The sequence below is a fragment of the Copidosoma floridanum genome, unplaced genomic scaffold (assembly GCF_036245765.1).
Source record: "Copidosoma floridanum isolate Cflo_tuat_1 unplaced genomic scaffold, Cflo_Japanese_pri ptg000006l, whole genome shotgun sequence".
Taxonomy (NCBI): Eukaryota; Metazoa; Arthropoda; class Insecta; order Hymenoptera; family Encyrtidae; genus Copidosoma; species Copidosoma floridanum.
This window is the reverse complement of record NW_028321883.1, coordinates 21,799,728-21,824,123: the sequence shown is the minus strand read 5'-3', so window position 1 is coordinate 21,824,123 and position 24,396 is coordinate 21,799,728. Positions and strand designations below refer to the sequence as shown.

General features: G+C 33.8%; 3 protein-coding genes across 5 annotated transcripts; 2 read left to right on the top strand and 1 right to left on the bottom strand.

Annotated features, from left to right (window-relative positions):
- Positions 1-2,690: 2,690 nt before the first annotated feature.
- Positions 2,691-6,073, top strand: LOC106644767 (mini-chromosome maintenance complex-binding protein). 2 transcript variants are annotated; one of them, XM_089598245.1, is made up of 9 exons: positions 2,691-2,954; positions 3,089-3,191; positions 3,285-3,559; positions 4,086-4,448; positions 4,520-4,836; positions 4,915-5,091; positions 5,244-5,487; positions 5,565-5,735; positions 5,811-6,073. In XM_089598245.1, the coding sequence occupies exons 2-9, from the start codon at positions 3,188-3,190 to the stop codon at positions 6,006-6,008; spliced, it is 1,749 nt and encodes a 582-aa protein (XP_089454371.1). In that variant the 5' UTR covers positions 2,691-2,954; positions 3,089-3,187; the 3' UTR covers positions 6,009-6,073. The 2 variants fall into 2 exon arrangements, with proteins under 2 accessions (XP_089454371.1, XP_014215914.2); XM_014360428.2 differs by having other exon boundaries at positions 2,691-3,191.
- LOC106644769 (ciliary microtubule inner protein 2B-like) lies at positions 3,452-23,529 on the bottom strand. 2 transcript variants are annotated; one of them, XR_001339143.2, is made up of 6 exons: positions 23,262-23,529; positions 16,050-16,125; positions 15,161-15,323; positions 14,709-14,933; positions 10,386-10,680; positions 3,452-3,563 (listed from the first exon to the last, which is right to left on the bottom strand). XR_001339143.2 is itself a non-coding variant. In XM_014360430.2 (5 exons), the coding sequence occupies exons 1-5, from the start codon at positions 23,333-23,335 to the stop codon at positions 10,448-10,450; spliced, it is 771 nt and encodes a 256-aa protein (XP_014215916.1). In that variant the 5' UTR covers positions 23,336-23,529; the 3' UTR covers positions 10,181-10,447. The 2 variants fall into 2 exon arrangements, 1 of the variants encoding a protein (XP_014215916.1); XM_014360430.2 differs by lacking the exon at positions 3,452-3,563 and having other exon boundaries at positions 10,181-10,680.
- LOC106644768 (speckle-type POZ protein B-like) lies at positions 12,367-13,758 on the top strand. The gene has a single exon (XM_014360429.2). The coding sequence runs from the start codon at positions 12,367-12,369 to the stop codon at positions 13,519-13,521; it is 1,155 nt and encodes a 384-aa protein (XP_014215915.2). The 3' UTR covers positions 13,522-13,758.
- Positions 23,530-24,396: the final 867 nt, after the last annotated feature.

Here is a 24,396-nt window from a genome sequence, read left to right as displayed (position 1 = left end):
TGATTAAACGGCTCCAGGGCTAAGCTGCCTAAAGCTCTCCATCAGAATTTCAGAAGCAATTTTTGGCCAAAAAAATCACTACCGCTAGATGGCGCTGATCCAAATGATTATTACTATACTTATACTAGATCCATTTAATTATTTATAAACCAGCCGCAACTAATTTAATAAATACAAAATAAAAAGTGAACATTGTTCGCACTATTGGCGGCAAGTTTACAATTTATCTTTTACCCGAAAGTATAAATATATAGGAAGTCAATATTTGTGTAAAAAATTTATTGTAAACTTGCCGCAAACAGCTTAAACAATGTTAACTTTCTATTTTGTATTTACAAAATCAGTTGCGGCTGGTTTATAAATAATTAAATGGATCTAGTATAAGTATAGTAATAATCATTTGGATCAGCGCCATCTAGCGGTAGTGATTTTTTTGGCCAAAAATTGCTTCTGAAATTCTGATGGAGAGCTTTAGGCAGCTTAGCCCTGGAGCCATTTAGTCACTTATAAACCAGCCGCAACTCTTGAAATAGATACAAAATAAATAATTAACGATGTTTGAGCTACTTGCGGCAAGTTTGCAGTGTATGTTTTATACGAATATTGACCTCCTATATATTTATACTTTCGAGTAATAGATAAATTGTAGACTTGCCGCAAACAGCACAGAAAATGTTGAATTTTCATTTTGTATCTGTCAAATAAGTTGCGGCTGGTTTATAATTGACAACATGGCTCTAGGGCCTAAAATATCTAAAGCTTTCCTTCAGAATTTTAGGGCCACTTTTTAGTTTAGAAATCTGAAACGCTAAAACCAGCCGCAACTAGTTGTGTAGATAGAAAATAAAAAGTTGACATTGGCTGTGCTGTTTACGGCAAGTTTACAAATAATCTTTTGCCTGAAAATCGACCTCCTATAAGAATATTAATACTTTTGTATGAATAATAATTTATCAATTGCATTGTAAAATTACGTGTGAAATGAAGAGTTAAAAGTAAAGTTTGAAATTATGTCATTGTTTACTGTCATTGAACATTTCGCATGTGTGCAATAAATTGATACAGGATTATACAGATACCTATTATTTTGCTGGGTGAGAAAGACGGATATTTGGTTTTGTTAGCATATTCCAGCGGTAATAATGCATATTTGGAATCTATGTTATATATTTATACAGCTTAAAATGTTTAAATATTAATCATGTGTGCCTATATTTACCAACTTATTTGTATAAATTGAACTTTATACAAAAACTCATGATACAATCATTGATTGTCTCAATCATTATTCTAAACGTTAGTGAAAAAGGCGGTTAAGGACGTATACTTAGCCTGTATTCCGCAAATGCTGCCAGCAGTTAAGTTACGTAGGTCGTGGTAACGCCGCATGGTCGGGTAGCGCTAGCCTCAACCTGTACTAACTGTCGGTGGGTTCCGCATGTCAACAAACTCCGAAATATCAGATGGCATGGGAGCGAAAACAGTAAAAAATATCAAAGTTTGTTGACATGCGGAACCCACCGACAGTTAGTACAGGTTGACGCTAGCGCTGGCCGACCATGCGGCGTTACCACGACCTACGTAACTTAACTGCTGGCAGCATTTGCGGAATACACCCTGTACAGGTTGACGCTAGCGCCGTCCGACCATGCGGCGTTACCACGACCTACGTAACTTAACTGCTGGCAGCATTTGCGGAATACACCCACACTAACTGAAACTGTCGGCTGTCGGTAGGTTGAGTAGGTTCGGCATGTCAACAAAATTCGATATTTTTTGCATGCTACAATAGGTATGTTCGGGGACCGAGATTGGGCGCACGCCGTCAACCCGCGCTCGCCTGCGCTCGCCCGAACTTAACCAAAGAACAAGCGTTCTTTGGGTGAACGCGGGCGACCCACGTTGAGAATCAGCTGATCCATTGAGGGTCCTGATTGGCTGGAGTCTCTGTCATCTGTGGTGTTGTGGTGTGGATCTCGGACATCTCGGTCCCCGAACATACCTAATAAAAAATAAGGTAGGCCCATGCGCATGTTAAATGGCTCTAAGTCGGTAAGTCCTAATGTAATTATGTAATGCTCTATTTCAGAATTTTAGAGGCCACTTTTGGCGAAAAAATGAAGACCGCTAGATGGCGCTGATCCAAATAATTATTACTTACATGCAGTAGAGCCATATAATCGATTATAAACCAGCCGCAACATAAGTCATAGATAGAAAATAAAAATTTGGAGCTAAGTACTTAAAAGTGATTGCTATAATTACTATACACGTAAGATTTGTTTGGAATTTAGCTTGGAGCAGCGGAGCGCTCCTTTTTTCCATAGTCAGAGTAATAACTTTAATACATTGACTATATAGAGAAAAAACAAGCACTCCGAACTGCTCCAAGCTAAATCCCGAACTAATCTACAATTTCACTTACCGTCAGTGGAACGTCGATCTCGTCGATCTGGGTCCGTACCATATAACTATTTTTCTGTACATCGGCCTATGTTATAACATAGGCCTGTGAAGCAAAAAAAAAGTTATATGGTACGGCCCCTGTCCCCAATCCTATTGTGAAACTACGGCGCGAGGCACTGCTCTATAATAGGGTCTTGAGCAGATCAACGTTCCACTAAGTGTACAATAGTGTACAGTACATCTATGTTGACTGACAGAGAACACAGTATAGGTCTGTTCAGTCTGTTCACTCAATTTGAGTTTAGCGGGACAGTGGAACCCCCTTTTCAATATGAACGTTCACAATGAAATAACCAAAAAATGTCTATGTGAAGAGCTCCCTTACACACGGTGCTCTCTGTACCAGAATGATACAATCAGAGGCTGTATGCAGAAACAGAATACAGTGGCCTTTACATTACACAATACTGTTGGCATTGCAAAAGTTTGCATCGTACTAAGCAATTTCTCAAACGCGATCGTATAGGGAATGCATATTGATTTCTGGGGTAGGTAGTTTACCGAGAACCTCCAACCTGTATCTTCTGTCAACTTGATCCCAAGTGATGGAATAAAACTGCCCTTTTTTTATTTATTATCAATTAAGTATACATGGTAATATACCCCTGCGCTCATCCCCTAGACATTACAAGAATTACCCGTTTCTACACTTTTAATATCAGTGGTGTATCGGTATCTCAAAAGATTCTGTACAAGTGATTCGCAAGTGATTACAGACAAAATGAGTAAGTCAATCGATACTCTATATTTATTTTTTATTAGCTTGCAAAATTATAATAGCAGTTATTACAGTTTTAACAAAATCTTCCATTTCTTAGTGTACAAGCCCAAAGACTGGACCGTCGATTATTTTGTGGCCAATGAGGTTGAATGTCTCAAAATTCTAGACCATCCTGATGCACTGAAAGAAATTCCTTTGCTCAACAGTAATTTACTTGAGCACTTCAAACATGGGCAGCTTGTTCGCTTTCAAGGCATGCTCCAGGACATGCACAACCCAGAACTTTTCTTCAAAAGCTATCAGGTTGTAGACAAAGCAACAGGCGAGGTTAGCACCAGATGTGGCATGTACAAGGACGGTGCTTCTTGTCAGGTACCTAGTAAAATCATAAAAAAAGCAAATTTTATGTATCTGAATGCTTAGTACATTGAGGGCAGATTGTGTTATTAATGTTCCTTCAATTGAGAATCAATTGGTGTTTTTTTTAACTTTATTGAATTTTTGACTATAAACTAATTTTATATTGCTACAACTGTCACTAAAAAATATTGCCAAATCCAATACAGTGACTATTTGAGTTCACAGCATTGTGATCAAAAAAATCACCATTGCTCATACTTACGTAGATACGGCTGCCCTCAATGTCAATAACACGAGTTAGAAAATATTATTGTACTGAGAATGGTCTTTGAGGAGCACAAATTAACGTCCCCGTTGATCAGTTCAACGTTCAGGATAGTGCAAGACCTATAGCAAAATAAAATGGTAGCTACAGGTGTGGGATACTTGAAGCTCAGTTTATTCCATGTATGATGACACCAACAAATTTTTTAATGCCACTTAATTTGTTGAATCTCGATTGTACTTCAGGGAGATCTAATTTTTTCATATGTTTTAGAAACATGAAGAAATCTTATCAGATTCAAGCAACAATGAAACTTCAGAAAGGCAAACTTGGTTCGTCATTTCTACTCCAGGGTTGAATGATTGGGCCAAGGAAGAGTGCTCAACAGTACTTGAACACGATGTAACTCATGAAAATCAAGCTACCTGTCTAAGTAACAAAAGATCTCTGGATGAAACTGATGAGCCGATGGATTGTTCGGAACCGGCAAAAAAAAAGGAAAAAGTTGATACCAACGATCGTGAAGCCGGTCCATCACAGCCGAATGGTAATTCAACTAGCTCCTTGATAGTTTCTAAGGATCATCTTTTGAACTTTCCAATTCCTAACGAAAATGGGAAATCATGCTTGGTTAAAGTAAGTAGTTGATAAGCAATGGATTAATTTGTATACTTCAGAAAAATTTATTTGCTTAATAATTCCTACAGGTATACAAAGAATCTCCTTTTAAACTGAATCAAATTGTCGACATCATTGGATTTGTATCTCTCGCGAGTTATAACTATAGCTCAGATGAAATTGACAATAGTATGGAAATGCAAACGCATCATCCACCAGCATGGCTGGTTCCACGACTGCATGCAGTCAAAGTAACCAAAGAGTTGAATAATCGATTTCCTGATGCTGCTGAAGTACTTGCCACAGCAGAAAGTGTAAGAGGGGATTTGCGAGTGGTGTTGACTCAGTTGCTTTTTGGAGATGAAATTGCAGCCGATTATTTAATTTGCCATCTCATTTCGTCAGTGTATGTACATGGAGAACTTATGAGTTTAGTATTTTTAGTATTAAAATTTTATTCATCACATCTCTTTTATTGTTGCAGTTATGTCAGAAAAGACTGTTTGTCACTAGGAGCTTTTGCTTTGAATATAACGAATTTCCCTGTCGAGTGTGAAACTTTCACTAAAGACTTCTATGATATTGTGAAGGAAATCATTGCCAAGAGCTATTTCCTGAATATCACTTTGACTAATCTCAATGATTTGAATTTTGTTCCTAAGTATGCACCATAATATTTGTTTAACTGTAGTCTAAATTATATTATACCAAATTATACAATACTTAAACAGAGAAATAAGAATCAGTTTGATAAATTCCAAAGACTATTAATTTCAGTCTGGATCTATCAATAATTATGAACTATTTTTTCAGGAAAGATTACGAATGTGACAGATTGACAAGTGGAGTGCTGCAATTAAGTAATAATACACATTTAATTCTTGATGAAACTAAATTAGTCACTGGCCAACTGACCACTAGTGGGACTTTGAACTATAAAAGTATATCTGATTTGATTCAGTTTCAGAAGTTATCGTATGATTTTAAATTTTACACCATAGACTACGAAACAGATATACCGATATTAATCTTATCAACAACAAAATCTTTTATTCCGGTAAACTTGTTTTTTTCCTACTTTCAACGGTAGGGTATTGTTAGACCAGATCTTATTGTTGAATAATTTTATTTTAGTGCGAGTTTCAAGTCGTTTTAAAACCAGATCCAGAAACAGTGAAAATTTATCCACAAGTACTTGAAGCAGCCAAACAGTACATGAAAAATGGAACTAGGATCAATAATCTCAGGGCATACGTGAATGCACTTAAAAATGCAGTTTTTTCATTTTCAGAGGAAACTTTGAGTGTAAGTGACAAGAATCGTTTAATCAAACGTAAATAAATTTGTTTATTTTACAATGGAATGCTGTTAATTTTTCAGATAATTCAAGAAGATTTTGTAAGATTGAGGCAAGCAGATGGTAAATTTTCGGCTGATAATTTACATTCGCTGTTGGTACTTACTCGACTAATGTCATTATCATACGGTCTTAATACACTTAAACCTGAAATCTGGAAAAAAAGTGTAGAAATGGAAATAGAGAGGACTAGCAGATTACCAAGACGTAGACGAAATTAAGTGTGTATCCTATTACTGTGAATATTCTTAAATTCCACTATCGCATTAAAGTTGTATTTTTTCTACTTGTTTCTCTTCTAAATTAATCCAAATTAAGTGTATATAATTTTTTTTTTTTGCAAATTCAATTTTGTTGGAGCAGTGAAGGATAGATTTGTATGCAATTTCTTTTTTATCACGTTAAAAAAGTGTTCTGGTATCTGGAAATACATTTTTGTAATAACAAATCACATAAATGGTCATTATAATTAATTTTTTCTAAAATGTATACACACACTAAAAACAATTACATCATTTCTGAGTGAAGTCATACTATTATACTTAAGCCCTCTGATAAAATTGTCACAATTTTTTTTCACAAAATGGGCTCACATCAATTTTATCAAGGCTGAATTGTAGCAAGAGTGTTGCTGCCTTGTTGGCTGCGTCTATTTTGACGAAGTCAACTAATTTGTTATTTATAAATTTACGAGGGATCGCGGCACAAAAAAACTACTTAATTGACGAATAACTAATTAAAACTCACCTAAAAAAAACAATTTTTGCTGAATTTATCTGAACGGAGGATAGGAATGAACTGGGTAAAATAAATTTAAAATGCACTGATTATGAGCCACAAAGATATATTTCGTGGCTCAAGAGAAAAATTCCGAAGAGAAAAACCCAAGAGAAGAAAAATTAATGAAAATACAAACGAGTGAGGTTGAACAATAAATTTTGAGATAAATTTCCTGTAATGAAGAGTGTGTGCTTGTGTATTGTGTGTAGAAAACGTATACGTGCGCGTCCGCACGTGTCTCGAAAAAAACTCACGAATCGACAAACGTCGCACGGTCCGTGAAGCGGATTTTCGCCGTGCTTTACTCGCAGCACGCCGAGCTTCTCGAAGATGATGCAGATGACGATGATGATTACGAAGTGAAGGAAAGCGTGAGAGAAATTAACCCCGAAAAGGTGACTCCCAGATACCCGTGTGCGTGATGATGATAAGAAAAAGATGTAGAAACCAAAAGGACGAATATAATACCCAACTATGCCAGATCCTCGAGATCGCAGTTGACAACTGTAGACCGCTCTGTATAGACAGATAGTTCGGAATATTTGTGCAAACTCGGTGTGCTGCCACTTTCGGCGTGCTGCGAGGTTGATCCTCCACCGCTCACGAGGTGGTCTACGAATTTTAGTCGTTTCGACTAAACAAAGGCTTTACATGGATAATCTTAAACTATTCAGTAATTATTTACATTCACAGATTTTTAGAAATGTGTAACACCTGCAGAATTAAAGTCTTTCCTAATAATTCAATGTAACTATATTTTTGTTTATGTTTATATTCAGTAGTTTCAAGGTAGACTAGTGTGGATGTACCATTAGATAATTCTAAATTATTAATTGATAGGTATTATCTATTTTTATACTTTTATATTTATTGTAATTTTCATTTTATTTGCAATTGCGCATCAAAATTGAATAAAATAAATTTTTTCCCCAATAATTTTATGTAGTGTTTTATTTTTTACTGCTAGTAAAATTTACATCACATTGTATACACCTCACAATTAAAAAATACAATTTTTTTTCTTTGCTGCTTTATATGATTATTCTTGTTATATTAAGTCCACTGAGTGGATATCAAATATTTCGTTTTTTAAATTATGAATTATAATTGTTCCACTTCTTGTGTATGCTAAATTTATAACAGTAAAAAGAAGTGCGAGAATCATTTTTGATTAGAAAAAAAAAATAATAATACGAAAGTCACTTTGATAACTGATGCATAGTGGTCTTGAGTAATAATAAAAATTGTTAACGTTAGTGTAAAAATTTAATTTATGAAAAATTTTACAGCTCATACTTTACTAATCGTATTTTTTTAAATCTACTATTAAGAGTGTAGTTATTTGTACTTCAAAAAATTTTAAAAATCTATAAAACCATATATATCTCTTCCATTGTAAATTATGTGGTAAAAAATGTAAAGTCATGAAATTTACTACATGGTTTTAACACAAATGCAACTGGAAATTAATAAAATACTAAATATTCATAAAAAGTTAATTTTAATAATAAATACCTTCCAGTAAATCAAATATAAAATTTTCAACTACATAGAATATGATGAGCAAGTTTTTAAATGCAGACGAAAATTATATTGTAATGGTTCGTGAGGAATGTAGATACTTAATAATTTTTCTCAATACACATTGATTACTTTTCATAAAATTTTATTAAAATCACACGTACAGGAGTCAGGAATTCAGCTAATCATAATATCGTTTATTTACATCATTATTTAGTAAAGCTTTATTCCACGAGAACCAAAAATGTATTACTTATAATAGTTTTTTTTACAATTACACTGTAAAGTATATTTCCTACTCTTATGTAAATGATTTACTTCTATTCACGCATTAACAAAATAATTTTTTCTCTCTTAAATCTTAAAACTATAAAACTGAATTTCATTTTTCTTACAAAAAGTGAAATCAGTGAAAACATCCAATTCTTCAGTCGATCGAAGTTGTTTTACGTCAAAAAATACTCCGAGACCTGATCATTGAATTATTGGAAATTAAACTTGTTTTCTACTTTCTTTCTGAAATTTTCTGAAAGTTTTGCATTTGATAGAATTTGTGATAATTATATTGTAAACGAATAGTATTACACATATAGTTGCATATTTTTTTGTTTTGATTATCAATATAATACAATTTTTAATATATGTACATACACAAGACTTTTCATTTTCATCCATTTACCAATGTATTGGATCACAAAATATCATCAGTTTTTCTTATTGAAAAAATTAAAGGCTTTGTCTAAAACTATGCAAATCGGTAGCATATAACATTATAATATTTCATTATACAGGAACTTTTTAGAAATAACAAAAGTTAATTTTTACACATTTTTCCAGGTTTTAGACGAATAAAACAATAATTAAATTATAATTTTTTTTATAAAAAATCAAATTGATTCTACATAAATTTGAAAAAATGCTATGGCTATTCATAATTCTTACTGTCGTCAATAAAAGATTATATGCATCATGCAATTTTTCTAATATTCAAGACGCGCTATTAATTTTTACTCGTAATTACATGAAATTGATATTTCCCAATAAATTTTTAACCTCTTTATGTTTTTAAGTTATTCTACAACGTTAGGTAGAGACTCTAAAAAATAAAAACAATTTTAATATTGCAAAAAAATAATTTCGTGAGTACTAAAATTTTTTTTAATTAAAACACTTTTACTCATAATATGTGTAGTCCATTAATTAGTAAAACGTTTTTAAAAAGTAAAACGTAATGTTAAAAAAGTACGTTTTTGAAATTCATTTGTAAAATACATTTTTTTTTGTTTTTTTTTTTTTTTTTTCATAAAAAAGAGCAAGAATTTAAATATTGTCTTAGTTTTATATTGCTCTTGCCCGAGTGATCTTGATCTCGTTTTGCATTGCTCTTGATTCTTCGTCGAGAAATCTTAATCTTGTTTTTGAAAAATTAATTTCAGTACAAATGAATAGGTTTTTTTACAAAATTGATATTTTAGAAATTCAGACTCACGCCAAGATACGCAATCTAGTTTTTGATCTTGCGTTAAAATAATGTTTTTATTTTTAACAATAAGTTTCTTCTTAATTTATTTATTATTATTCAATAATTGGAAAATTTTATTTAACTTTTAAATGGCGGTTTAAATAAATCCAATATGTCGAAGTGAAAGCTTTTACCTAAAAAATCTTTTAAATCAATGTTTTCAAAATATTCGTCACTCTATCAATATATTTGTCCATAGCAACATTTATGAATTAAGATTTTCCGTAATTTTCAATAAAATGAAAAAGAAATTAATGTGATATGTATCTCAGGTTTTTCTTTCGTACAATCAGGCAACATAGCAAAATTATTTTTTATTCGACCAAATAATACTTTAAAGGCGATAACAAGGCACACTAAATTTATTTTTGTCATAGATTGGATGTTCCGTAAGAGATGGTTGAATTGACTAAGTAACTATATCCTTGTATACTTTTTTTCAATATTCAACTAATATATGGTTTTTCCAACCCCGTCTATACAAAGACAACCGACGTGAAAGAAAAAAAAAAAATCTCTACGGGATCATGATTTTCAGATATACCACCATCTTATTTCAATACTGCAGTGGAAACTCAGTGCAGCTAAATAAGTACTTATACCAAAGACCCTTTTGACCAATTAATAGCTGCCGCCCAAAGAATATATAAGGAAATGTCTCTCTCATGCTACAAGTACCGTAACTTCAATGTCACCTAATAGTTTTAAGCTCATACGTGTGAGTATCGAAACCAGAAGGTAAGGAAATCAGAGTTGAACTGTACGAAGTACTTACGACACGTTTCAAGTAACAAAAAAATTCGGGAAAAAAATCCCTTAGCTGCCCACATCGGTAGATTACGGCTTCAGGTGGCCAGTGTCGTCGACGTTGGCGACTTCGAGCACCCTGTCTATTGCATCCGCGTCTTTGGTTGGGCTCAGCAGTCTCGACCTTTGCTCTTTTTCGAACAGTTCCAGGCCCTTTTTCGCAGCCAGGCCGTACCGCTTGGACAGGGCTATTTCCCCCTTTGCTCCTGGAATGTGTCCGGTGTAGCCCACGATTGGCGGACTTTCCGCCGATACTTGGTTGTCTTTGCAAAAATATAAGCACAATGTTTATTCAAGGTGGTGTTTAATTTTAAAGATTTATGGCAAACAAGGGTATGCCTCAAGTTTTTGGGGGTGAGCTGTTTGTGTGCGTCGATTCGCTTTTCGTGCAAGTACTATGTAACTATACTCTCGTTTGGTGGTAAAAATTGTAGTTATGTGCTATACATAAGTTATATTTTATTAAAACTGCGTGCTGTGAGATGGAAAAAGTTGTAAATCGTGCTGCCTTTTTACGAGTAAATTATTTTAAGATTTTAAATGACAATTTTTTTACCGTATTAATTGCAAAAAATCGTTTTTCGAAGATCAAAAAATTGGTACAAGTATTGTAAAATGTATTTCTTATAAATATATTGTGTAAAAGTACCTTTGTTATCCATATATTTAATATCAAACTTTTTTTTTGCGCTCGTAAAAATATTTTATTTCAATAAATTCTCTCAAAGCAAATAAAAATATTCCTTATTTCAGAAAAATTTATCATCAAAGTAATGTTTAACTTAGTAAAAATCAGCTATTCACTTAAGAATGCAAGAATTATGGTAGACCTTCGATTCCATAAATATAAGCCAATCTTATGTCTTATGACTAAACGATTTAAGAGGTGTGGAGGTAAAGTACACGGTCATTAATTCGTTATCAATTTTAAGTTTTGTTTTTAAAAACCTCGTCACAGACGTCAATTGTGATTTTCATACTTTTCAGATTATAATTATTATCATCATCAAGTCAATGCACATACCTTCGAATCTAAGGATATATTATAGAATATTTGATAACGTTAAAAGGTTCGTATTATTTTTTTTTTCAAGTATGTTGTTGATTTTATTTCGAATACGATTTAGAAATTAATAGGAGTATACGCAACGGTTTGTATAGTTATTATACATAATTATTTTACACATTTTTGTCCATTTTATGGTGAATTTATGACAACTATTTCGATATTTGCAATCGATTATCAATAAAGGTCAAGGAATTAATACGTATTTAAGGCCTTTGCGTTAATCATAAAAAAAAAAATAAATAAACAAAAAATAACACACTAAAATATTACTTAAAAAATAGTTTATAAATAAAAAAAAGTGGTGAAGTAAGGTTATCGTATGCTTGTAAAAATAAATTATTATTTCTTACGGACTCAAGTGATGAAATTAATCAGTGATACCTACGTCCGGTGCAACTGAGCAGAACGACAACATTGATTCAGTAACACATGGAGCATAAATTATAAAGATCGTAAATTCAAACGCAAAAGACTGCGACAGAGTTGATAAAAAAAAAATGGATTGATAGGTTGGCAATACTTGAAATATGATCAAAATAGTTTGTGTAAGAGTAAAAACTGTAGGATATTCTATGAATAGAAAACCACGTTTTTAAGAGTCATTTTCTTACAGTCGGAAACTTGCTGACAAGAACCTTTTAACGTGAACTCGGATAACGTTATCCCGACCCAGATAAGTTGCAATATATACATGACAATGCAGACAAGGCTTTTGTGTACGTACTGAATATAGTACTGCCACAGCCTCCCTAAAGCAGTGAACCGTTTGTAAGTAGCCATCAGTGTTCGATCGTCTCTGGTGGTTCGCGTAAAAATTTTGAATTGAATATTCTCGTATTTTAATAGTAAATATAAATTCATTAGAAATAGTGCGACGAAGATGTCCAATACGAAGTCAAGTGTCAATTATCGATGGATCATCGTGACTTTTGTAGTTTTGTGTACCTTTCCGCTGCACTCGGAGTACCTGACAATGGACCCAGCAACGATTACCACTGTTCCCGAGACTTTTCCGTTGCAGAGCGTCGACAAGTGGAGCGTCACCAAAGTCAACGCGAAGAAAATAACTTACGCGTGGACCATAATGAATTTTAGCGTCAACAACAAGCTGGTGAACGAGTATCTGGAATCGCCGATTTTCACAATAGACGACGAGTACCAATGGTGTTTGAGGTTTTACCCGAGTGTGACCTACGGGAAATACACAAAGTTGCACCTATACTTGTTACCCGCCGCGTACAGGGCCATCCCAATCACGTACGAATTTGGTTTGGTGAACAGCACTTACGGCTTTTACTTTCCAAAGGACAAGGCTACGGCTACTCGAGTTAGTCCCAGCAGTAGTTTTGGATACGACGAGTTTATAGATGTGAGTTCTCTGAAAAATTTCACTAAAAATGACCAACTGACCATCATAGCCAAACTCGCTATGCACACCGGTTACACGAATTACACTTCGGGAAGCTGTGACTCGGCCGGTTTGGGGACACCAGACCACGATCACACGGACAATTTTGAAAATTTACTGGACAACCCGATTTTTAGCGATGTGACCTTCAAAATTAGACTCACCGAGATCAAAGCGCACAAGGCGATATTGGCAACGATGAGTCCAGTCTTAATGTTGGAGTTCATAAAATTCCAAGAATTTTGGAAAAAAGCTGTCATGGAGTTTGACGATGTCGAGCCCGAATTGTTCAAGGACATGTTGCGCTTCGTGTACACCGGCAAAGTGGAAAAAATCGAGAAAACAGCCAAGGACTTGTTGCCCCTTGCAAAGAGGTTCGGGATCAAGCAGTTGGAGGATATTTGTGAAAGGGCGCTGTGTAAAACTCTGAATTTGGACAATGTGATGGACATGTTCAATCTTGCCAGCAACATCAACGCCACTTATTTGAAGGTACAGGCGATAAAGTACATGACAGCACACACGGAAAGTATGATGGATGCTCCGAATTTCGCGTCTTTAATGTCTCAACCTCAGAATTTGATTGGTGTTTTGCACGCGTTGATCAATAATCCGACCACACCTTGAATACCATATCACATCGAGAACAATGTCTTTCGTGTCCAAAAGGTTGTTCTCACAATTAACTACTTTTGTATACCAACGCTTCATAAATGCTTGTTTTCTTTGCCAAGAGTTTATATTTTAGAAACCTTTGTACTATCATGAATAATATTTAATTTAATCAATTATTTAACATTGAATTTTTCGTAATGTTGCTCGTGAGTGTGCTACATTTACCTGACGCATACCCTTTTGTAGACATTTATACGTGCAAAATAATATAGTATTATTTTATTACCTATTGTATTATTATTATTATTTTTTTTTTTTTACTTCAAAAGGATAATTTTTATTTCAGTTTTCGCTACATTGTATCATTAGAATCATGCACTTTGTTTGATCTCTTTTTTAGCGAGTGGCGTTTTTTTATTCCTTCTGTAATTTAATTAAAAATAATAAAAAATTATTGTTTACACTTGTAATGTTAAATACTATACAAAAAATAAAAACAATAATTCTGTGTATTTCCCTTGTTGAGTCTTAACAGTTTTTATGTATATTTATTTTTCTTGCTTTAAATCTGGAAAAAAAGTTGGGTGAGTGGGAGCCCCAAACACTTGCGGGTGCTGTTCACAATAAAGTTAAGTATACGTAAACATAATTGCAAATTAGATTGTTATGAATTAAATTTTAACTTATATCCGAGTGTTTGATTAAATATGAGTGTTACTCACGACTATGACAGGTATACGTATAGATAATGTTAATACTAGTGATAAATTGATATCATTAAGAAATCGTTTATAAAAATGGACTCTGATTAAAAAAAAAAAAAAAAAAAAAAATGAAATTTTTAAAATCTTTAGTTTTACTTTAATGGCGCAATATAATAAATTTTTTTTTAATAAAAATAAAATTATCTATACTTTTCGATAAAGCTTTTTAATTTTTGGATGAAAATAAATAAGCGTACGCCCTTGGTGAATCTAATAAACAGAAAATAGAATCAATTTAAATCTTTGGCATACTTTAGTCAGTTTTTAGTCGTTAGATTCCTCAGGAAATTCCGAGGGCAACCCGAGATAAGGTCTTTTGATTCCTCGTGGATTATAATATTTCAATAAACATTGATTAAATGAAATAATTATACGAATTCCACCCAAGTTTGCACAATGTATATATATGTATGTATATATATCAACCTCACTCACCGAAATATTGTCGCTTTCCACCATGCCCGTGGTCGATCTCCACGTCGACGTTGTCGGCACGCACCCGGGACAGGAGGTTTCGCGGATTCGTGCGCTCTACGTGCGCCCGCATCGCGTCCCGGCGTGAGCGTAGCTTGCTCTGCGCCTCGCGCCATTCGGTGGTGCCTTCGTCAACCGCCTTCATGAAGGTCAGGCCGTACCTGCTGCTGTAGCCTGGTATGTAGCCTGGAAAGGTTTTTTTTTTTTTTTAATTAATTGTGTGTACAAGAGTATTTTACCCATGAAAATAATTTTCTTTTTTTTTTAATTAAAATAACATGCGTAAATTGTTGGAAATGTGTGATTTGATCATTTAAAAATGCTCATTATAATTTTTTACTTTTTAAATTACTCAACAGTATCCGTGCAGTATGTAGACGCGTTATTTGCTTGGAAAGTACACCAAGTTTTACCTGTATATCCCAAAATGTACGGTGGAGTCTTGAATGTGTACGAATCTTTTTTCCGATTCCTCCTGATGTCTTTCTCTCGCTGAATGTGGACTAAATTTTCTTTAGTTGATGCTGCTCGGAATTGATATGGTGCTGTTTTGAGTATATTTTTGTCAATCAGCTCCTGTGTACACAATGGAATTTACGACTCTGAATACTTTTTTTTTTTTTTTTGTTTTTTTTTGTTAGGGTGTACGTTATTTTCCAAATTTTAATTTTGAAGTGAAACTTCTTACGTCAAGTGCCAAAAAATTAGTGACTCTCCTTTATACGCTAACTGCACTTTGGTTCTCCCCACCAGTATGGTCTCTATTGCCTAGCTGTCTACCATACCACTATAAATATACAGCGGGCAGCTAAAAGCTATATCTATAAAATGAGAGAGATTTAGATATAGAGCAGAGCCCAGGGTGATGTGGCCCCTACAGGCTTCTCTAACAAACTGTCGTAATAGGACGTACTCTAAAAGTTTTTGGTATTAAAAAAAATTTTTTTTTTTAATTTTAAAATTATTAGAAAATTGTTTTTTGCCTGAAAAAGCCTAAAAGTAATATTTAAATTGTTCAAAATTTACTTAATGAAACTAAATGATTTTCAAGTGAATTACAAAATTATTAGAACGATCAAAAAAATTATTTTTTGAGTTGCATTTGGCAGCAAGTGTGGATTTATTTTCGTTGGGGTTTTATGATAATAATTTTCATTTTAGGCTACAATAAACATACTTCAGGGAGTACTTGGATGAATAAAAAAAAAATTAAGTTTGAAAAATAACAGACACACGATATTTGTACCATATGACACAATGCACGTAAGCGTGGAGTAATGAAATTTCAGTGTATTGATTTACTTTCATGATTTCTTCGGTGCACGCTCCATATCGCTTGCCAACTCGAAACTTGAGGGTCGGACAGTGACCTGTATACCTGAAAACAATTTTTTCTCACTGTATTGTGTGATTTGGTATCCCGTTATTGCGTAGGATTATTAAAACGTTAAAATTTTCAAAGTTATCCGAAAAAAAAATACTGTCACAAATTTTTTTTCTTTCATTTTTTTTTTATTTATACAATTCCACTCGATTTATTGTATCAACTGACAATAAATAATTTCAAACATTAAAAGGTGATTTTAAAAATTTTTTTACGACTTATTTTCTTCATATTACTGAATGCATATTATAAGTTTTCAAAAAATTGAAAAATCATACATCCAATCTTCTAAAAAAATATTTCAGTTCAAATGTATAGTCTATTATAGTTCATGCACAAGGTCCAATCAATATAGCTTACCATGATACTATTGTCAACGATTTTATTTTTTTCAAATCTAAAGAATTTTTTTTTTCTCGTTAAGCTCTGAAACCGGGCAAATAAGATACTGTATGTACATGAGTACACGTGCGCATCAACCATCGGTCGAGAAAAGCGTCAAAAGTGGGCCAGGCACGAGCGAGTACTTACTGCTCTGTGACGGTCACGGCTCAATAACCCAACCGACGCAATAAGTATTTTTAGACGCGTGCAACTGTATACCACCCACAAGCGCGTGTGTACGGGCGTCAATGTCTCACTTTATGGGTGATTTCTTTTTTTTTTTTAATTTCAATCTCTGTATACCTGTATTTAATGTATGTAGCGATTGGAGTTATTGTTAGAGACGACCTTGACTGACTCAATGATTGCAGCATACTATTGTTGATTTATCACGTGAGAAAATTTGTTGGTAAGTATCGTCATTTGGGAGCGGAAGTGGGCTTTTATTTAAGTTCGCTTTATAATGGAGTGAGTGCTAATCCAAAAGGTTAATTTGTTTACATGTCTTAGATAATGATGTAATGATTTTTTAAATATTTAGGGCCTTGTTTATCGGTAAATATGTAGTGGTTCCAATAAATACGTAAATTTTTCCTTACTGGCTAGAGAGGCTTTCTGACATGAGTTGTTTCAAAATAGAAAACTTTTAGAAAACTGTATCGAAGTAGAAATCATACAATTCGCTGAGAGTAATTATTTTCTAGTTTTTTAGAGCGTACAGTACAACTATTTTATACAGATTTTTATCGACATCGCATTGTTGTGAAATTTAATCGTATGGTCAGCGATAGCAATAATATGGTATGGAAAATATCGAATTTCCTAGATCGATAAAATGCTATATTCAACCATCCCTTCCAGGATGATGTTTACATTTCTGACGGCTCAATTAAGGTAGTTAATATGTTTTTTCCGTAACCGACTTTAAAATCTATTTATAATTGTGTCGCTATTTTTCGTGACGATAGAAATTAATTAACCTTAACTTTGGATTTATTAAGTTGATAATGTGGCTTAAACAAATAATGTTAACACATTTTTCTTCGTTAACCCATAGTAATTAAATTCTTTTTATAATCATTTACTTTGTCATAACGATTTACAATGAAGCTGTGATGTTTTTGAATTTTATTATTTTATTGCACTGGGTAATACAATGAATTCACAAAGTTTATTATTTTTAAACGAAAAGTATAATCATTCAGAGAATCGTATCGCAAGATAGCTTATATGGGCTGAATTCTAAAATTGTAGTTCGGGGTACTGCTAAATGGTCGATGACATCTAGCGGACAACTTCGGTATGCAACTATTCAAAGTTAAATTTGTATTTCTTTGCATTTATTATTATTTTTCCAAAACAATTTTTTGAATTAAAAAAAGCTCATATCTATTCAATAGGTAATTAACCTGATAGAATTTATAATTATGGTTAAAAAAAAAATAACAATAATAATAATGATAACAACAACAACAACAACATCAGAACAACAAAAACAACAACAAAAACAATAATAACAACAATAATAATAAAGTGGTACGTCATTTGTCATTAATTTATAAAATCTGAAGGAGTTGATGATTTAAAAATCGGTGCACAGATGATAATATCGTCAAATAATTTGTATAACGTATAGATCGCCAACAGTTAGTATTAATTTATTTATGGCAACAAATCAAGCCAAAGCCAAAGAGCTCTCGTAATGTATATGTATGTACTTATGTATGGATGTATGTGTCACTCGCCAAAATCATATCAATATCCCTCGAAATTGTATTGGTTGGTCCCATTACATAATCCTTATTATTAAAAAATTTTAAAACATATTCTACGATACACTTAAAAAAACCATTGAATCAACTCGTATCAATTTTTCCAAGAAATCCCTAAAGATTAAATAGTGACTCGTAAAAAAAAAGACCGTAGAGCACTGGAACTTTATTTGTTAGATTGTTATATTTGTAAAAAAAATGTATACATATATCACCTTCTTTAGCCTTTCTGAATTGATTTTTTTTATCAAAAATTGTAAGATTCAATGGACTTGTAATTGTAATAATACAATATTTACCAAGATTGGTGCGATTTGTTTTGTAAATTCGCTTAAACCCAAACAACCGAGCAAACAACACGCTTAGATTCACAAAATCGTAAAACTATTGATCAAATGGACGTTATCTGAACGCGCACCCGCTGTATACAGCGATAAGCCAAACAGACCGAAAAGTACGGAGTTTGGTATTAGTTAACTGACGAAACTAACAGTTTACTCGAGTTGTTTACCAAATCGATAAGGACTTTGTTGGTACTTTGGAAAACGATCTCTCTCGAGCGCATCCATGCCTGAGTCTTATATGCACAATGTATACCCTTTGTGTACCACCCACCTTGTTTTGTGTGCGAGTTCAGCAACTTACGGGCAGGTAGTTAGGTACTACTTGTCGGTACTATATATACGTGCTATGTGCGTGCGTGCATTGTAAAGGCAACTTCGCTGCACGTGATGGCAAGCTCGCGTGGAGGGACTCGGGAGTCAAGGATGTTTCCCTCTAAGTATAAGTAAGGGCGGAAGGAATTTTTGTCCGTCGTTTTGTAGTTCCTTTGGGTTTTACGGGCTGAATTGCTCGTTAAGGGTACCCCGCGCACAAGTCGAGAAAAAATTGTATATATTGATTGATTTACGTGCAAGTACAGATGACTGTCAGTTCTCAGGATTTTAGGTTTTAATGAGGATAAAAAAGAATGATTAAAAGAAATTTTAATTCTTTGTTACAGCGGTGAGAATTTTGTACGTATATATTTTTTCTATTCTATCTCGAAAGATGATCACTTGACTAAAAGTTGTTTATTAGTTGTAGGGTTGGTTCAGCCAGGTCAAGTGGTTTGTTTGGCGGTGTTCTTGAAAAATCAATTGAACTCAATTGTACGAATAATATTTAAAATAAATTGAGTTTGTACTGTTACGATGATCTGGCCTGATGCTATTTTGTTTTTTCTAATTAATAGAAGCATACAAATAATCGTATTAGTTGAATCATCGTACAAGTCACTGTAATTTAACCAACTATGAGAATGCAGTGAGTCTCAAATCGCCAAGATATACCTATAAACTTCATGCTAGGTTACGAATATCGACTTAACTGTACGATTCCGTGCTATTAGGCAAAACAAAGGAATGCGATGCTTTGAATTTCACGTGAGATTTTCAAGGTAAAAGACGAATAAGAGTTGTTTGTTTGCTCTCTTTGCGTGATAATAAAGCTCATAGAAAAATTTTTACTCAAATGTTATCAGGACATTTTTTGGTAACTCACGAATTATTCCATGGGAGTTTGAGTACGTGCCTTGATACAAAATTACGTTCTTCAGGTAAAATTACTATCTTCTGTGCAAATTTTATTACTAAAAAAATTTTATCAAAGCGATGATGATTCCCCATACTCATATCAACAGATATTGTAACAGCACCACGGAGTAAGGGAGAAAACTTCTTTTAACAAACTCATGTGGAATAAAAAAGGCACTCTACTCCTCGATCTTTAATTTCAAGTTTCATTCACGGCTGCCTTGCTCACCCTCGTTACATTGACCTGCTCCACTTGAGGGCGAATCCCACTTTTAGTCGAATGTGTGTGCTGGTGTGAGCTAGTTCCATAATTTGATGCCACATAAATAAGTCCGAGTAAAGAATACAACGTAGCTGCGGAGTCGTGGCTGCCATCAATAATTAATTTTCCTATGAACCTATATAGAGTCGTTGCGTGGGACGTTCATTCGATACGTGTGGTGTTGCATGCGTCTCCTTACGAGTGAGTGAAAAAAGTATCTGATGATCGAAAACAATCCGCTGAATTGACGGGAAAAGAAAAAAAAATTTCACGCACATGAAAAGTTGCGACTGATGTGTGTTTATTTCAAGTGCAAATAAAAATATAATTATACTATTCATATAATATTCTGTACGTGCAATATTTTGTAGTTTTGTTTTTATAAAATCTTTAAATTGAGTGACATTCAAGAGGGAGATGGTGAATAAAAAAAAAGTTGTAAGTATTTTTTTCTGATCTACAATTTTCGCATTTGATGTTTTGTCCTAAAAGTCAAATCATATAAAGTAAGTGCTTTTAAACATCTTCTTGGTCGATTAAAAAACATTTTTTTTTTTAATTCTCACAGACGAAAAGTAGAATAAAATGTACAAAATAAAACAAATAATTTTTAAAAAAACATCTATGATTTTTGTATTTGATACTGTGTCGTATAATCTCAATTTCTTTTTAAAGTGGATTATTTCAATAGTTTTGCTATTTTAATACATTTTGTTCATTCTAGATAGAGCCTCTTGCAATCGCAAAGGGGTACTGAAGAAAAAATTTTGTCAATTTAATTTAACGTTTATTTGAACCCAAACAAATATTCATTTCAATACAATAAATATTTAAATCCATTAAATATTGCCTTATAAAGAAATCACTTATTTGATTTAAATTAATATTTATTTTATTTAAAAAAAATTCTTTTGTCAGCGGATACAAATTATTTTTCCCATAAAAAATATTTCTGATTAAAATTAAAAATTTATTTAACACTATAAATATGCAATTTTAGTACGGTTACACTATTTACTCTATAGTAAAAGCATGTACGTAAAAAATTACCGAAGGTAAAATTTTCTTTAACGTTTTTCTCACAATAAAAATACATTTCCTTCTATTTTATTGACTTGATGTCACAATAAACGACTTCTCCAATCGTTTTAAAGAAACATATTTTTTTTTTTTTTCCACAGAAAAGGAATTGACCATCACACTTTCGAGAAATTCTCCACTCACTTGCAAGAGAACGACTAAATGCCATATACGAACTAAATTCTCGTCTAGACGAGCATCTCTCGGAAAAAAAGGTAAGAATGTAGATGTAGTTTGCATACTCAGCAGCTCAATTAAAATTCTCCCTTGGTTATCCGACATCCCATCACGCGGTTTGCTGCAAAAAACAACCCCCGCACTTCGGTGTATAAAAGTATGCGATACCTATCCACTTTTAAAGAAAAACGCGAGAGTGTTTTAAGGGCACGAGCTGCTGCTTTGATGGAAAAAAGATCCTCAGTACACTGTATACGTACCGTCGGCGTCAGTACACATTTCACTCGATATTTGCTCCGTAGACTATAAATATAATCCCCGGGCGACGTCTATTCACGTGCGAGCAAGTGGCTTATCGTTTTTGCACGTGCGTGATAATAGCCTTTTTTTCCTACTCGTTCCTCAAACCCGTGAAAATACGCACAATCGCATAAAAGTCGCTGATTTACATTTTCGCGTGTCAATCGTAACTTGGATTTGTTGACTCTCGAGGAGACGGGCTTATGGTTGGATGATTGTGGATGTAAATATGGGGGAAAAAAACAATATTTGTCTTGTACTAAAAATAACAAATAAAAAATAGAAAAAAAAAGTTTTGCTCGAGAGGAAACATTACGCTTCTTAACGATTTCCACGCATTGTGTGCTGAAAATGGATGATTATGAGCGTACGTTATCGCTTTGTGAAAACCGTGAATCATCCGTTTTGTATACACGATTTTGCTTTGCTGCGAAAATCCAACACGTTCAACTCGTGCTGGTGTTTGTAAAAAAAAAAAAAAAAAAAAAAAAAAAAGTTTATGCTTCATAGCATTGAAACTCATTAACATTGCGAGTACTAACAACTGAAAAACGATAGGTATCGGTATACAGCCATCACAAGGTGGGTGTTAATGGTTTACATTGTAAATATCGAAGTAGTACTAATTACAAACGACAAACCGAGCAAATAATAGTATCAGTTCATGAACGAAGGATGATTTATCGAAGAAACAGTGTCAGCACGTGATAGTCCTTTGGACGCAAAAGATGTGTACACAGTGTTGGCAGTTTCAGACGCGTTTCACTAATTGCACGTTAGATCTCGTTGTTTAAATGCCAAATGGGACGCGATAAGTGTGCAGTACACACGTGAGCGGCATCGGGTGACGTCAGAATCTTTTGTATCTACACACACACGTGTACAGGCGTTGAACATTCGCAGTTATTATGCAACGCTTTTGCGAGCACGCGGGTTCGTAGATCCATATCGCCTCGGAGTTGCGAATTCAATTAAACGTTACCTGCAGGGCAGGCAAGGACGTTCGTTTGAACATCCGATTTTATCACTATACTCGTGTATTATGCCTATCAAGGATCAGTTTGTCTCTATCTCTAGAGAGGCAGTGAGAGAATTATTTAAAAATATTTTTCTCTAATTAACGCGGTCGTTTGTCATTTTTTGTTAACATGAGACAGTGAACAAAATAGTTTTTATTTTTTTGAGAATTTTTAATACGTTTGTCTTTTGTGGTACATTTTCGAGATTATTTTTAATCATTTTTCGACGAATGAAAACAACAATAATATCGTTCAAAAAATAAATTAAAATGCATCAATCTACAATTTGTCCCGAAAATCGTTAGGAAATTCTCATTTCTGGTCCTTTTAGAAAACTTTAAAGGAATAAAATTCTTTCGAATGTCCTCTTAAAACGACTCCAATTAATATTACTGCCATTAATCTTATCACCTTAGTTTTAAAAATACGTCTAGCTACAATAGCCATGCATCGAAATGTTATAGCAGTTATACTTGGCAAAAAAAGCACTGCCCCAAGAAAAAAAATTTTTCAGAAATGAAAAAAAAAAAAAAAAAAAAATGATTGATATAAAAAAATTTACCCTGGCAGATGAGCGCTATACCCCTGCCGGAAGAACTCCTGGCGCTCCTCCTCGGAGACAGCTTCGAATACCATGTTACGCTCGCTTCGATCAAACAGCGAAGGAAGACATGCCACGTTATCCTCGCACACTCAAAATACACTTTGATCAACTATCCTCACGTACCTATACACCACAGAGGTATTTTTTTTCGCTCGAGCAACTAAGGAAACACTCTTCCCAGCACCGGCAATTTTCCTTCGATTTTCACGTAAAATACTTATTGCCCGAGTGAGAAAGAAAAAAAGAAGCTTGAGAAAGGTGCGAAAAAAAAAAAATCACCCGGTGATGGTAAACAGAAAAAATAAGAAATAAAAAACAAATAAAACAATTCAGCGAGAGCTCGCGCGGCTATAATATATGTCCCCTCGAAAACGCAAGTACGCAATGATATTATAAGTGCAGGCAGCGGAGAGCCAGTCGTTTCAGGCCGTTGGCGCGCTAGTGAAACAGAACTGTGTGCGGTCGGACCGGCGTACAGAGGTACACCTTTTTTACCCCCCGGCCGCGCTCCCTCCTTATATACATATATGTACCGTATATCGCGAGCTGGGCATCGTGTGTTGTGTCCTACTAAAAAACTGAGCGCGCAGAGTGGCGGGTGCCACTCCATGTGCTTATCTATACATATGTACACATAGTCCGGCTCTACTTCCGTACAAAGTACGAGTGACCATGTTGATGTAACAGCGAGCGCGGGTTTTACTGCTCGATTTGTTTTTCCTTGCGAATTTTTCATTTGTCTTATCTACATGTACCCGAGATTCCGACATTTTTCACTGTTCAACTTGTAGAGATGGCATTGCTACGGATTATTGCTGAATGGTGTTAATTTAATGACGTTAACGGTAAACGATTACTTTGTTCATCGTGATGTGGCTGTGTGCCATTGAGGACAGTTGCAGCAAAAATATCAAAATCAAAATAAAGCTTTTGAAACAATTTACTTATGAAGATTACTTCCTGATTCAGATTTAATAAAATACGTGATCATTAAAATAAAATAAATCAATAAAAGCTACTAAAGACTACTAAAAATCTAAGAAGGAAAATATAAATTTATACTGTTTGTGGCAAAAAATGTTTAAGCGAAGAT

Coding starts and splice junctions, on each gene's coding strand:
- LOC106644767 (XM_089598245.1), top strand. Junction 5,092..5,243: donor GATTTGAATTTTGTTCCTAA/GTATGCACCATA, acceptor CTATTTTTTCAG/GAAAGATTACGAATGTGACA. Junction 5,488..5,564: donor CAACAAAATCTTTTATTCCG/GTAAACTTGTTT, acceptor ATTTTATTTTAG/TGCGAGTTTCAAGTCGTTTT.
- LOC106644768 (XM_014360429.2), top strand. CDS start 12,367: ATGTCCAATACGAAGTCAAGTGTCAATTATCGATGGATCATCGTGACT.
- LOC106644769 (XM_014360430.2), bottom strand. CDS start 23,335: ATGGTATTCGAAGCTGTCTCCGAGGAGGAGCGCCAGGAGTTCTTCCGG. Junction 15,324..16,049: donor GCACCGAAGAAATCATGAAA/GTAAATCAATAC, acceptor TTGTGTACACAG/GAGCTGATTGACAAAAATAT. Junction 14,934..15,160: donor GTACATTTTGGGATATACAG/GTAAAACTTGGT, acceptor AAACCTTTCCAG/GCTACATACCAGGCTACAGC.